This window comes from Pogona vitticeps, chromosome 4 (assembly GCF_051106095.1).
Source record: "Pogona vitticeps strain Pit_001003342236 chromosome 4, PviZW2.1, whole genome shotgun sequence".
NCBI classification, from domain to species: domain Eukaryota; kingdom Metazoa; phylum Chordata; class Lepidosauria; order Squamata; family Agamidae; genus Pogona; species Pogona vitticeps.
This window is the reverse complement of record NC_135786.1, coordinates 1,014,695-1,028,106: the sequence shown is the minus strand read 5'-3', so window position 1 is coordinate 1,028,106 and position 13,412 is coordinate 1,014,695. Positions and strand designations below refer to the sequence as shown.

Sequence of the window (13,412 nt, the reverse complement as noted above, 5' to 3'; positions counted from 1 at the left end):
GGTTCTGGTGGTGACAGCAGGGTGGGGAACGGACTCCTTCTTACCTCCCAGTCGCTCTCTCATGCACACCTGTGGACGTGCACACATGCTTCCCTCCCTCGCCTACTCCCGAGTCAAGGGGCCAAGGTTGCTTTGCACTTGGAGGGCTCCAGTGGAAATTCCCTGGGGAAACCGGCTGTGAGGGTGTGGGGGAGAAGCCCTTGTCTCTGTCTCTTCCCTCCTTTGCTTGTTTCCAGTGGAATGTGAGACTGGAATGGCTCATTTTCCTTCTTGACCTTCAACCAGCACCCTTCAGGAGGCCATCAAGCACCAGCGCCTGGCCATCAGAAAGCAAATATGGAATAGGACAGGAAGGGTTCATGGAAAGGGGCCAGGAGGGGGGCACCGCTATCACTCACTGCCACAAGGAAGGAGTCATGCCCGTCCTTGCGGTTTCTGGGCCTCTGGGGGCTACCGTTGCAGGACGCAGAAGGAACCAGGCCCTGGAACCCAGCCTTATGCAGTTTGGTGGGTGGAGGGGTGAGGAGATGGGGGGAGTCTTTCCCTTTGGGGCTTTTGCCTGAAGGTCACTTGGATAAAGGGGCCAGGTGGGCATTGATGGGCCATCGGCTGCAAGCTGGAGGGGGAGGGCAGCCCAGGTGGTTCCCTCCGTCTCTTTCCCTGGGTGGGCTTTCTGTTGTAATTGAACTGGCCTCCCCAGTTTTCTCTTTTCTCCCCGGGAAGGCGCTGAGCCACACCCTTCTGTCCTCACATTTTCCAATGGGCCCAAGGCAGTGTGTTTAGAAGTGACTCTATTTTATCCTTGCAAAAACTCTGTGCCGTAAGATTGGCCGAGAAGGGGAGAAGGAGGCTGCCCCACAATTGCCCGGTTGGGCTCCTGGCAGGAGCGATTTGAACCTGGGTCTCCTTTTGTAAGTTGAATAGGCTTCAGTCCTGGTCCTTCACCTGCCGCAGTTTTTGCAGGGGCTGCCCAGAACATGGTTCCTCCACTCCCATGGGAATCTGGCACCGCAGAGCAGTGTCACGAGTGTTGGGACATACAAGCACCACTCACCCACCCTTGCCAGTGGCATTTTGTAAACATTTAATGCTTGCAAGGTTCTGCCAACAACAAACCAAAATTATTACATGGCTCCAGAGAGTATTCTGACTGCCTAAAATTCTCAAGCTCTTTCACCTTTCCCTGTTATGCTCCCACCACACTGATAATTCGCCAAGAGACCCTGGCCTGAGTTTGATTCCTTTTCATTTCTGGAAGGGCCTCCTTGGCCCCTGGCATTTGGCTCTGGCCCTCCGTGGTCTTCCTCTGTTCTTCAACCAGGTGTCTCAATAGAAAGATGGGCTCCTGAGCAGTTTGCTTGGGCAAAGTCCATTTCCTGAGGAAGCAACACGCCACAGATGCCGTTGGAAAGAAATTGTGAAAATGCATCGTAATCCAGCCAAGACAGAAAAGTCCAGGTGGTCTGGGGTCCTTCCTGGAGGCCTAATGAGCCACATAAAATGGTCCACAATCTAAGGCAGACAGTTGAAGATCTGGCAGATCCAGAAGAGGACTTTGAATCTCTGAGCAAGGTGCAAGGTACAAGGCAGCGAGGCCCTGTGGCCCTGTGGTCCCTCACCTGGTGGCAGCGGCGGGAGCAGCAGCAGCAGCAGTAGTCCTTGGGTTGCAAAGCCCCAAGCCGCGGGGGCCAAGAAAAGGGGCCAGCCCTTTGCCAAGGCAAGGGAGCAATAGTGCCAAGCACCAACCCCTCCACGCTGGCACCATTGTTTTGAGAAGAGGGAATAAAGTCAAGGGAATTCCAACAAACGAGGAACCGAAAACCCAGCTTGGACTTCATTGGTCAGACAAACACATTTTCTGCAGAGAGGTGCAGCTCCCACAAGGAAATGGGGGAACAGGCTTTTGGCAGGTTAGCTGGGCTGGGCAGCCCTAGGAGGCACCAGGGGCAAGGAGGTGCTCAGGCAGGACCCAAGCCCCCCAGCACCTCTGCTCCCCCCCCTCCAAGGTTGGCTTCCTGGAACAGAGCCCAAGATGGACATACTCTCGGTGGGTTCTTTCTTCCAAGCCAAGACAGAAGCTGGAACAGCCGAGATAAGCCTGGCCTTTTGCATCAGGGAGTGGGGAAGTGGGAGGAAATTTTCCCATGTCTAGCTGCTCACAGGAGGGCTAGACAGCCCCTGAAAAAGAACAAGAAGGAAGCAAAAAAAAAAAATACAATTAGAAACTGGCTTTTAACACATGTCAAAAATTAAATATCTGGGAGTGTATATTTCAAAAAAAAAAAAGCACCCTAATGAAAAATAATTATCTTCCAATACTTACAGAAATACAACAAAATTTGGAAATTTGGGATAAGCTATAACTTTCAATGTTGGGAAGAATTGCTACTATAAAGATGAACTTTGACCAAAGCTTTTATTCCTGTTCCAAAATTACCAATACTGTTGAATTATCAATATTTTAAGGAGGTAGACACTGTGTCCTCTAAGTTTACTGTATATGGCAAGCTAAAAAAACAGGAAATAAAACTCACATAAAGAAATAAAACTCAAATAAAACTCTACAGGACTTAAAAGAAAGAGAAGGAATGGGCTTACCAAATTGTCTACTATATTATAAAGCCTGTGCTTTGAACTGGATACAGGAATGGATTACTTTGGAGGACCAAAGACTTTTGAAACTGGAAGGACATTATTTAAGATGGCCAAAGTATTGGTTCTCTCCTTCCAGTGAGCACTCAGGGTTGATTTCCTTCTAGGAGGGCCCAATTTATCTCTCTCTCTCTCTCTCTCTCTCTCTCTCTCTCTCTCTCTCTCTCTCTCTCTCTCTCTCTCTCTCTCTCTCACACACACACACACACACACACACACACACACACACACACACACACACACACACACACACACACACACACACAGTCTGGAGATTCCTCAGCCACGCCCCCCCCCCATCCAAGGGTACTCACGGGTATAAACGCAAGTTTTGAGACACTCGTCTTCCGTCTCAAAATTATTCTTGTTTCCGCCACAGCCACCGTAGATGAATTGCTCACACTTCTGGCTGGAGGAGTTGTAGAAGAAGCGTGAAAACATCGCCTTGCAGTTCCCACAGACAGAGGGAAGGTGGCAAAAGTCTGGGGCATCCAAAGAGAAAGAGAGAGGGTGGTAGAGAAGCAAAGACACAGCAAGGTCAGTGACAGTGGAAATTAAGGATAAGAGGGCGAGAAAAATGACAAACCACCATAGTAATCACTGCGATGCATAGTCCCAATCTGAATTATGTCTGCAATAGGCCTGCTTGAATGAGTCAACCCTCTGGCAGAATCCAGACGAACATACCATTGCACAAAGGGACAGCCTTCATTTGCAAATGAGGAAGCAAACGGGGCTCACGAGGACCAACGGGACAGAATACGGTTCACCATGTAAAACTCAGAGGTGGCCACGTAACCAACAGATTAACAACCAGAAGGTGGGAGTAAACTCCTCTAACTGGTCGTGAAACAAAGCAATGGGGATTCAAGAGCGATGGTGATCCACTTAGAGGACCAACCACCTCCCACTCGGAGGCCTGCAAAATCCTGTTGGACTGGGCAAAGGGCGACGTGAGAGGACAGCCTTTATGCCTTCCCGAAAGCGCTGTGGCTGGAGAACGGGGGGGGGGGGTGATGCTCCCCTCAGAGGGCACGTGAGATCTGCCCGGGATCCCAGCCTGGATCGCCTCCGGATCACACGGCTTTGAGGCTTTTCCTTACAGGTCATGCTGAAGACAAATGGTCTACCCTTCCCCCCCCCCCGCCTCCTCATTTTAGGAACCCAAATGTCCAGCTCAGCCAAAAGGGCTTTGCTTCATTGTTTCAGAACTAAATCTGGACGTTTCATGTTAATACAATCTTTATACAATCCAGGCCAAGCTGGGCTGGTTCTGTTTAAGGTTCAGGGGATTCAGCTTAAGGAGACAGGCGGTGGGTAGAGCTTTCTCCTGCTTTCTTTGAAGTGCCTCTCCGAATCCACACTGAAAAGCCATCCTTCAAAAGCCTCAACGTGCACCTGCTAACGCTTCTGCCAGGATGAATGGGCACCCCCTCTCCATTCAGTGCTGTGGTTTTGCCTGTCCAGAAGAGGCTTGCCCGGCCCCGGAGGAACAGGATGGGTTGGAAGTGAAGGCTCCTACTTCTGTGCAGAAACGTAATGGCCGTGACAAGCCAGACAAGCCACAAGAGCTTAAGGGATGTGCCGTTCCTTGGGGGAGGTCAGGATTGCACCCTGGGAGTCTTACATCACCTCACCTGCTGCAGGGTTTTGGTATCGTTGGCGGTTGCCAGCAACAGTCCCGCCCAGGCCTTGTGACAGAGCCAGAGGGAGTTCGCAACCAGGACACAAACACAGGAGCACAAAGTAATGTGAGACGTACTTCCACAAAGGAGGGTGTAAGAAACATCCACAAGGCAGGGAGGGGCCCTTTGTGTTTTGACGAAAGACCCGAAACACAGAAGAGACTCTCTTAATCTTTCATCGGTTACTAAAAGAGGACACCTCCTAAACACGAATGATTCATGCGGTCCCTCTTTCGAGTAACCTTTCTTTCACCCTTTGTCTGCCAAAGGGCTTGAGATATTTCTACTCCAATGGTGGTGCTGGGGGGGGCGTCAGCAGCCAATCAGAATATCTGGAGGGAGGGAGCAAGACTTCTGAATCTGAAACCAATGAGGAAGACCCTTTTTTCCTCCTGTCATTCCAGTTGGGTGGCATTTGGGCTGAATTCCTGGCGCCCGCCCACCTGGATGGCATTTGCTGACTGACTGACTGCCTCCCTCAGTCCTAGATCCTTTCCTCTTTGTTGGCCTGGACAGGTGGCTTCTTTTTGCCCACAGAGCACCATAAGAGCAGAAGCAGCGCATCAGAAAATTGTCCTTGCGTTTGGCCTGTCAAAATCAGGAAGGGGTTGTCTTGTGCGAAGCCCTACAAAGCCCCGCAGGGAAAATGGGACGCCCCTCACAAAAGTCACCCGGCAATCGGGGCGGCCCCCCTAGCCCAGGCGCCAGACTCGAGGAAGGGCAGGGGGGAAGCAAGGTGCAACCTCGGGTCACCCACGAGGGCCTGGCGGAAGGAACCCCTTTCTCCCTCCTTGACTCCCACCTTCTCTTCCTCCGGTCTTCAAAGCAAGGTGTCCCCCCCTTCCCTGCCAGGGAGGGGCATGGCAGATCCAGGGTCAGTCTGCTCAGCCCAGGTCGAGCTGAAGGGAAAGGCCACCCCATAAGATGGAAGATGAGAGAGCTGGAAGGAGCGACCAGCGGGAGAGTGTCCTCAGCAGCTGATCCCCCCCCGGCCACCCCTTCCCCTTCCCCCCACTACGGTGGGAGGGCCTACCTTTCTCTTCTGTGAGCGTGATGGTTTCCATATTTGCATCAATGCACATGAATGAGGACAGGCGCCTTCGGTGCAAATCTACAACCTCCTCCGTTGCGGTTTTATTGAGGTGAAGGGAAAGTTTGTTTCTATTCAATCCTAGCCGTTGCTTCTACGTCTCCATCTGACGACATACATGGGCACATTGTGCTTCATGCAAACCCGGGTCCTCTTTTGTCATTGGGGGGGGGGTGATGGTGGGGGGTAATGGCTAAGCAGTCAGGCCAGACTGCCTGCCTTGAGCCCAGGTTGTTGCTGGCACTGTCAGGCAGGCAGGCCCCGATCCTCCTGGTCACCCACGCAGGGAGAGCCCAGAGAGGACTCCTTCCTACCTTCTCAGCTTCTCTCAGGGCAGGTGGATGAACAGGTGAGCAGGTGGGCCGGCCAGGGTGCAGGTGGAGACAGAGCATCCTTAACATGATACCTGAGAGCCGCCTTCCAAAGGCAGGCTTGCACTTACATAATGCAACTTCCATCATCATGATGATTCCAGTATCACTCATGCCCATTGCCTTAAGGCATATTCAGATGTCAACATTTCAGAAGGAAGGCAGCAATAATGGATTTCCTGGAGATGTTTGTTAGGATATTATGGAATTATGTGGGTTTCCCCCATCAGATGCAAAGAAATACATCTGTGAATTCTTAGTGTTACTAAAAGCCAAACAGAGGGACGGTCAGGGTCATTTTTTGAGCAGCTTAGCCTTCGCCACTGAATGGAAGCACCAGGAAGAGACCAGCGGAGGGGAGGGAGGGAGTCACCAGCCCACCCACACCCTTTTGCCCTCACCAAAGATGGCTTCCTGGCAGACGTAGCCACAGTCCCCCGGGCAGCACTTCTGGGTGTCCGGGCACTGGGAGTCACTGGAGCAGACGGAACAGGTCCCGTTCTTTTGGCAGGCGCTGCAGTCCTTCTCGTCAAAGACGTCGCCCAGGGGTGGCACATGGAAGCAGTAGCCCGCCTTGGCTGCAAAAGGAAGGTGTGCCGGTGAGGGCTGCGGAACAGGGAATCCCGAGGAATCCACCACCACTGAGACGCCCACGGCCTCCCCACGAAAACAAGAGGGGCTCCTGTCAGGGCACCAGCCAAGCTGGACACTCTGGGTAAAAGCCAGAGTGACCGGGGGTCTGGAGAGACTGGGATTCACCTTCTCAAGGGAACCAGCTTGGGGCCGCTCAACGTCCTGCCCTTTAACCTCCCCCGGGGCTCGACCACCCATGGCAAGACCTCCTGTTTTTGCATCGGGTTTCACATTCTTGATAGCAAATTAAAAATTTCCAACTACACCACGTACAGCTAAGCACACATCTGTTTTAGTGGGGAAGCAGGGTTTTTTAAAAAAAAATCCATGAGGGGGTTGTTTATTTTAAATCAATTCTGGTCTCTTTTTTTAAAAAAAACTCATTGGGTCCATGGGATCACCCGTGTCAAAGTAAATAGTGTCTGGGGGGGTCTGCGGGGTTGCCATGTCTTGGGTGCCAAGTATAATAGGTTCTGGATGCCTGGCTGTCCAGATACTTCCATTCTTTCCCAATCTGTTTCTGTTTTAGTGCTGCATCAAGCTAGCGCTATGGCACTGCAACACTTATATTAAAAAATTAAGTATTAAAAACTGTGATTTGGACCAGACATGACGACACTTTAGGGGCAGAGGAAATGGCCGTTAGAATAGTTTGTGGGCTGTTTCGGAAGCGGATGGTGCTGGCTTTGCGGAACGAAAGCTGCTGAGCCTGGAGTCCTGGAGTCTCAAGGCAGGCGAGCCCTAACTCAAGAAGGGCACAAAGTACAGTTGAGGTGGAGAATTGTTTTCAGTACAGAGAGAAAACGGGAAACTGGGATCTGGAGTTCCAGAGTGCCCATATGCCACACAACTGACAAAAGTTTTTCCATGTGGAGGACACACACACCCCAAGACAATAAACAAAATTTCTAAAAGCCTGACCCAGCTCCTGTGTTCATTCAAACATGTCAGCCCACCCTCAGAAGGTTGTTTTGAGAACTTTAAAAGGGAGCACGGTTGTATTTGAGCTTCTGGAGGTGAGAGAAGGAGATGCCAAGGGAATAAGGAGTTCCCAGTCCTAAGCTCTGAACATCAGAGAAACCATCCCCATCCCCATGGCTGCTGTTTTGCACGTGGGAGGGGAGCGAGGCACAGGCCGTGAAATCAGATCGGCTGCTGGGCCCCAGTCAGGCCACAGCCGCCTGCCCACTGCAGAGGGCAGAGGGGAAGGATTTCATTCCCATCCATTTTTTCAACGAATTTCCCAAAATTGGCAGATTTCCTTTATATTCAGAATGGAAAGGGTTTCCTTTTAAAAATAAAAAAAATTAAAAAATGAATGCAGGCAAAACCAAAATTGACTGTAGCCTCTACCGTGTGTGGCCCAGGACTTGAGTGCTTAACTCTTAAACTGGAAAGCTTAAGTGCTTGAGGGTGACACCCCCCTCCCCATCTTAAAGTCGGGCTTGCAACCCCTCCGGTGCCTAGCCGTGTCTGTGCCAAATTTGGTCAGCTGCCTCATTTTTCAAAGAGGAACCTCATCTTTCAGGGAGGGGGACCAGAGGGGGTCCCTCCGGGCTGCTAGAATCTGTGCCCACGAAATCGAGCCACTGGAAATGCTTTAGAAATGCCTTCCAGGTCGCTTTCAAATCATTTACCAAACTCTGGAGATCTGACGTGGTCAAAACATAAGGTTTTAAAACTTGGAGGGCAGGGGAATGTGGGGAATCAATAGGTTCAAATTGTGAGATTTGCTGTCAGTTCAGACATCAGTGGCACCAAGAAAGCCACTCCGATTTTCTTTTCAAAGACTCGACCCCGGATCCCACCCACCTGCTCCCTTTTTTCTGGGGGGAAAAGGCTTGGTCTTTGATAGGAACTCTGACTTGGGGCTTGATCAAGCTAGACCCAGGGTTGCCGACCTCCCTGGCCACCCCGCAAGGGGCATCTCTCCCTCCCACTCCATGGAAACATGCAGGACGCCCTCCGTGTCCAGCACTAGAAAAGAGGAGGAGGTCCTGCCTCTAAGAGCTCGCCAGGGGCATCCTGGGTGGGCTGCCTCCTCCCCTGGGTCGCCTTCCCCCCCCCCTCAGGCTTCTCAGTGCCTGCCAGCAGCGCCTGCCAAACTCACCCACCTTTGCTTTCCCGGGGAGCTGAGGAGGAGAGCTGAGCCCCGAGGGCCAGAAGCAGCAGCAGCTGCAGCGCCAGGGAGAGGAAGTGGCCGCTTGCCCTCATGGTGCAGCTGGCGTCGGTGCCCGTGGCAGTCTGAGCTCAAAGAGCTGAGCCAGGCTGGATTTAAAGAGCTGGCAGGTGGGGCCGGCTCCCAGGGGTGCGCCAGGGCCTGCCACGCGAGAGGCTGCTGTCCGTGGTGGCAGATGGCTGGCTGGCTGGCTGGCTGGCTGAATTCCCCTCTCATCCAGGCCCAGTGGAGCCCTGCCCAAACAGGCACGCTCCCCAAAGACGGGGGAGGCATAGCTGGCCGACACCCAGATGTGGGGAGACCAGTTTGACGAGAGCCCGGCGGTGGGGGCCTCTCCCTTCCTCTGGTATCAGGGGAGACTGGGAGGGGAAGGGCCAGAAGGGGCCAAGCCGAGAGAGGTCAGGCTGGTCCTGCCTCCGCCGCAGACTTTGGGTTGACCCATGGCTGCCCGGAGACCTTCTGGCAGAAAGGGCCGGCTAGTATCGCTCTGTTTCAGCTGCCGGCCTCCTCCTGCCTGGAGATTCTGGGACCTGTGCCCCAGAATAAGCCACCTTTTCAAACAAGGTGCCCTTCCAGGTAATGGGGAGACACCTGCCCTGCCGAGCTCCCTCGAGGTTCCCTTGCATCCCTTCCTCTGCCTCCTGCCTCGCCTCCTCTGAGAGGAGAGCAGGCTCTTCAGTTCTGGGCCCGACTGGGGATAGCCCCTCATCCGAAACGGCTAGCCTGTTTCTCTTCCTGCAACGTACTGTATGCTGCTGCGGGGGAAGATGGGTCAGGAGGATCCAACAGGGTAGAAGATTTCAATGTGTGTGTGTGTGTGTGTGTGTGTGTGTGTGCGCGCGTGCGCGTGCGCGTGCGCGTGCGTGCGTGCGTGTGTGTGTGTGTGTGTGTGTGTGTGTGTGTGTGTGTGTGAGAGAGAGAGAGAGAGAGAGAGAGAGAGAGAGTAATCTTTCCCAAGCTCTGGAAGGGCGGAAGGAAGGGAGGGGGCTGATTTTCCACAGCTCTCTTGTGTGTGTGTTGGGAGGGGGTGCAGTTCCAGCACAAGGTGGTTGCAGTTCTGCACCAGTTTCCACCAGCAGGTGGGAAAGCAGCTTTGCCCGACTGATGTTGAGTAGGCAGCTGAGCAGAAGGGAAAAGCCAAAAGGACGCGTGTGGGTGCACACAGAAGCCAGTTCTCGCTTAGCATTTAAAATCCCTCTATTCAACAACTCCTAGAACTGCAGGTTGACAAACTATCAGCAGCGTTTCTTCTCTGCATATAAAGGAATCTTAATGGCACGTCACTCTTTTCCTGGCCATCTTGCATTCTGCAACGCACTTGTTTCTCTTTGTTCTCTCACCCCGTTAAATTCACAAAACTTTACTGAAATGCTTTTGCACTATTAAGACTGTGTGTGTGATAGTGGAAGGATGACTTTTTCATGGGCTTTGAGTGATTAAGTGACACAATGAGGGGACTGCTATGTATTAGTTTTGCACCCCACTCAATTCATAGGAATGTTTTTAAAAAACAGAAATGCAGAAATGAAAAGATAACATCACAGACCCAGAGGCAGAGTGGATCAGATTGTCTTCTGGAAGTTATTGGGTTGGTCAGCCCTTATCTCTGTGCCCGATTCAGGTTTGAAGGGAAGTTGTGGCTTTTGTACGCACCTAATTTCTGGATATGTAACTTCTAGTAACATTCCATAATAGACATGTATACTGTATTTTTCCTTGTATAAGATGACCTCGATGTATAAGACGACCAACACTTTTCTAACCCCAAATTAGAAAATTTGATCACTGCTTTTCACTTCCTAAGCCCCGCAAAAGCAGGATCAAAGGGCTGCAGAAGTTGAAGGGGAAAGCAGTGATCTTAGGAAGTGGAGGGGGGAAGCAGCAATCAAAGGGCTGCTGGATCGCAGCCCTTTCATCCTGCAGGCCTTTCATGGCTGCTTCCCCCCTCCACTTCCTAAGCCCCATTGGGCTTAGGAAGTGGCAGAAAACGCAGCAATCAAAGGGCTACAGCACTGGTTCTTAACCTTTGTTACTCAGATGTTTTTGGACTGCAACTCCCAGAAGCCTTCACCATCAGCTCTGCTGGCTGGGGTTTCTGGGAGTTGCAGTTCAAAAACACCTAACAAAGGTTAAGAACCACTGGGGATCAAAAGGCTATTATCCTGCAGTGCTTTGATCCCTTCCCCCCTACTTCCATGTATAAGATGACTATCAATTTTTAGTTTAAAGATTTTAGATAAAAGTGTCATCTTATACAGGGAAAAATATAGTACTTAATGCCCATGTGAGTTCTCTCACCACTTCTTCTTAATCCATGTTTGCTGATCTGCTGACCCTTCATTTATTTTCTCTGGGTTTTCATTCCATGCTTTCATTTCTGTTTGCAAATTAAAATATATAGGTTTGGTAGAAGGAATGTCTACTCATCCACCTGGATTACTGGCTACACCCTGATGCACACAAAAACTCACAAATTGAGCTGTTCCACCATTTTTATGAGTGAGCTCAAGAGTTGTCTGACTCCCAGTCACTCCTTCACCGACTTCATTTAGGCTGTGGACAGATGGGAAAAGAGGAGGTGCTCTCCTGACTTCTGGAAAATTCCCCAAGCTGTGGAATAGGCCCTGACATGTCCACCCCAGAACGCATGAGTGGAGCATAAAATGCTTCAGACGAATAAATATACGAGGGAAGCAGAGTTCTCAGTGCTGGTTGCTAACAACCTTTGACCTAAAATGGTTCACCAAGACAGGCTGGTGGATCCCACGAGCATACCTGAATGCTCTGGAGCACATTCCACCTCCGAGGGCTGGCAGTCCTACTGGTGTGGAGATGATGCATGCTAAGCGAGGACAGGGTTGCGCCTAGACACCCTTCAATCATGGCTGTGAAAGGATCCCCTGAGCAGCTCTTCTCCCTTCTTTGAACTTCAGAGGATCACCTAGAGATCATCCAGTCCAGCCCTCTGTGCCAAAATATTTTGAAGGGCTGTTTGGGGCTTAATGAAATGGTTGAGCAAAGGTGTGTGCTAAGCGCATCACTTACAATGGAGAAGCATCCACACCCTTTTAACCTCTCAGGTAAGCTAGTGTTGTCCTACTTGCTCTGCTTGAAAACGATGGAACGCTTTCCAAACCCTTTCTTTGGGTTGGGCAACCTGAGAAATGAAAACGACATCAGACCAAAAATGCTATGAGCAGGTGCTGTGCACGTTTTCCAAGAGAAGGCCTTTTGAAATTAAAAGCAGGGAGAGCTGGGAGTTAGCAAGGATTATCACTGAAAGCCAAGAATCAGCCGTACTATGTGAAAGAAATACAGGGAAGAAAGACAGGGACAGAAATCAACTCAATTGAAATGTGGCCTTGGAGCAGAGCCTCACCGGGATTTATTTACTTGTTTTTTGTTTGTTTGTTTGTTTGTTTGTTTGTTTGTTTGTTTGTTTGTTTGTTTGTTTGTTTGTTTGTTTGTTTGTTTGTTTGTTTGTTTGTTTGTTTGTTTGTTTGTACACAACCCACCCAAGGTGGCGTATAACATTCAAAGACAATATTCAAAGTTGAAAACAATGAATATGCAACAGTGGTTAACTTCATTAAAAGACAACATTTAAAGCTAAGAACAATAAATAAGGACCTGAGAAGAGCCCTGTGCTGGATCAGGCCAAGGGCCCATCTAGTCCAGCATCTTGTAGCTCACTGTGGCCCCACCAGATGCCTCTGGGAGCCCACGAGACCACTGGATACCTGTCTCCTGATCCCAGTCCCAAGCATCTGGCATGTGGAGGTCCCTTCCTTTTAAGCCTGATTATACATGCCCATCGCGGCTTGTAACCTATGATGGACTTTTCACCCAGGAATCCCCTTTGAAAGGCATCTAGGCCAGATGCCATCACCACATCCTGTGGCAAGGAGTTCCACAGACTCACAACACGGTGGGCAACAAAATATTTTCTTTGGTCTGTTCTCACACTCCCAACACTCAGTTTGAGTAGATGTCCTCTGGTTTTGGTAATATATAAAAATATATTACAAATGCCACTCTGAGAAATGGAAAACACAAGGATGGAAAACACAAGTAGTACTAAAAATCCAGTGAAAGCAGTAACGAATAACAATCCATCTGAAAAAAATCACACAACAGGTAGGTAGTTATTGAGGGAAGGCTTGCCTGAAGAGAAAGGTGTCTGCCTGCTTGCTGAAGGACAGCAAAGAGGAGGCCAGTCTGGCCTCCAGTGGCAGGGAGTTCCAAAGTCTGAAAACAGCAGTAGAGAAGCCAGACAACCAGAAAGACAGAAAAGTAGATGCTCGATCAAGTTTAGTGAGAACTTTTACTACAGCAAAAATGAGCAGATTGGGACTACCCTATCATACACATATCATTAACCTACAGAACTGATCAGAAAATACAATATTGCCGGGGAAAATGAGGACGAAAAAAGGAAGGCCTACCATGAGATAGGGTGGCTTGATAAAAGAAGCCTTTGCAAGATTTGGGTAAAATTTACTGGAAAAGACAATATTGCTAGGAAGGGGGAGAGCAGTAGGAAGAGAGGAAGACCTAGCATGAGATGGTGCTGGCTTGCAAGATCCGAGCAGAGCTGTTAATAACAGGATATTTTGGAGGTCAATAACTTGTAAAGTTACTGCACATCAGAAGTGACTTGATGGCATTTAGCATCTTTGGAGGTTTTTTCTAAACTACCAGACAATTGTATAGTAACAAGATGGGTGGAATGGTGGGAATATGACAGGATATAGTCACCAAACTCTGCTAAGATCATGTAAGTGTATCCCCAGCCACGAAGC

The 13,412-nt window shown here is 50.3% G+C and overlaps 1 protein-coding gene across 1 annotated transcript; it reads right to left on the bottom strand.

Annotated features, from left to right (window-relative positions):
* Positions 1–999: 999 nt before the first annotated feature.
* LOC110086202 (eppin) lies at positions 1,000–9,549 on the bottom strand. The gene is made up of 4 exons (XM_020806997.3): positions 8,546–9,549; positions 6,200–6,376; positions 2,967–3,134; positions 1,000–2,178 (listed from the first exon to the last, which is right to left on the bottom strand). Exons 1-4 carry the CDS (start codon positions 8,643–8,645, stop codon positions 2,168–2,170), a joined length of 456 nt encoding a protein of 151 aa, XP_020662656.3. The 5' UTR covers positions 8,646–9,549; the 3' UTR covers positions 1,000–2,167.
* Between the last annotated feature and the right edge of the window lie 3,863 nt (positions 9,550–13,412).

Bases quoted from the DNA above. Each gene is read 5' to 3' on its own strand.
- LOC110086202 (XM_020806997.3), bottom strand. From the start codon at position 8,645: ATGAGGGCAAGCGGCCACTTCCTCTCCCTGGCGCTGCAGCTGCTGCTG. The intron at 6,377-8,545 runs GTGGGTGAGTTT...TTCCTTTTGCAG, and splicing joins AGCTCCCCGGGAAAGCAAAG to CCAAGGCGGGCTACTGCTTC. The intron at 3,135-6,199 runs GTGAGGGCAAAA...TGGATGCCCCAG, and splicing joins CTGCCAGGAAGCCATCTTTG to ACTTTTGCCACCTTCCCTCT.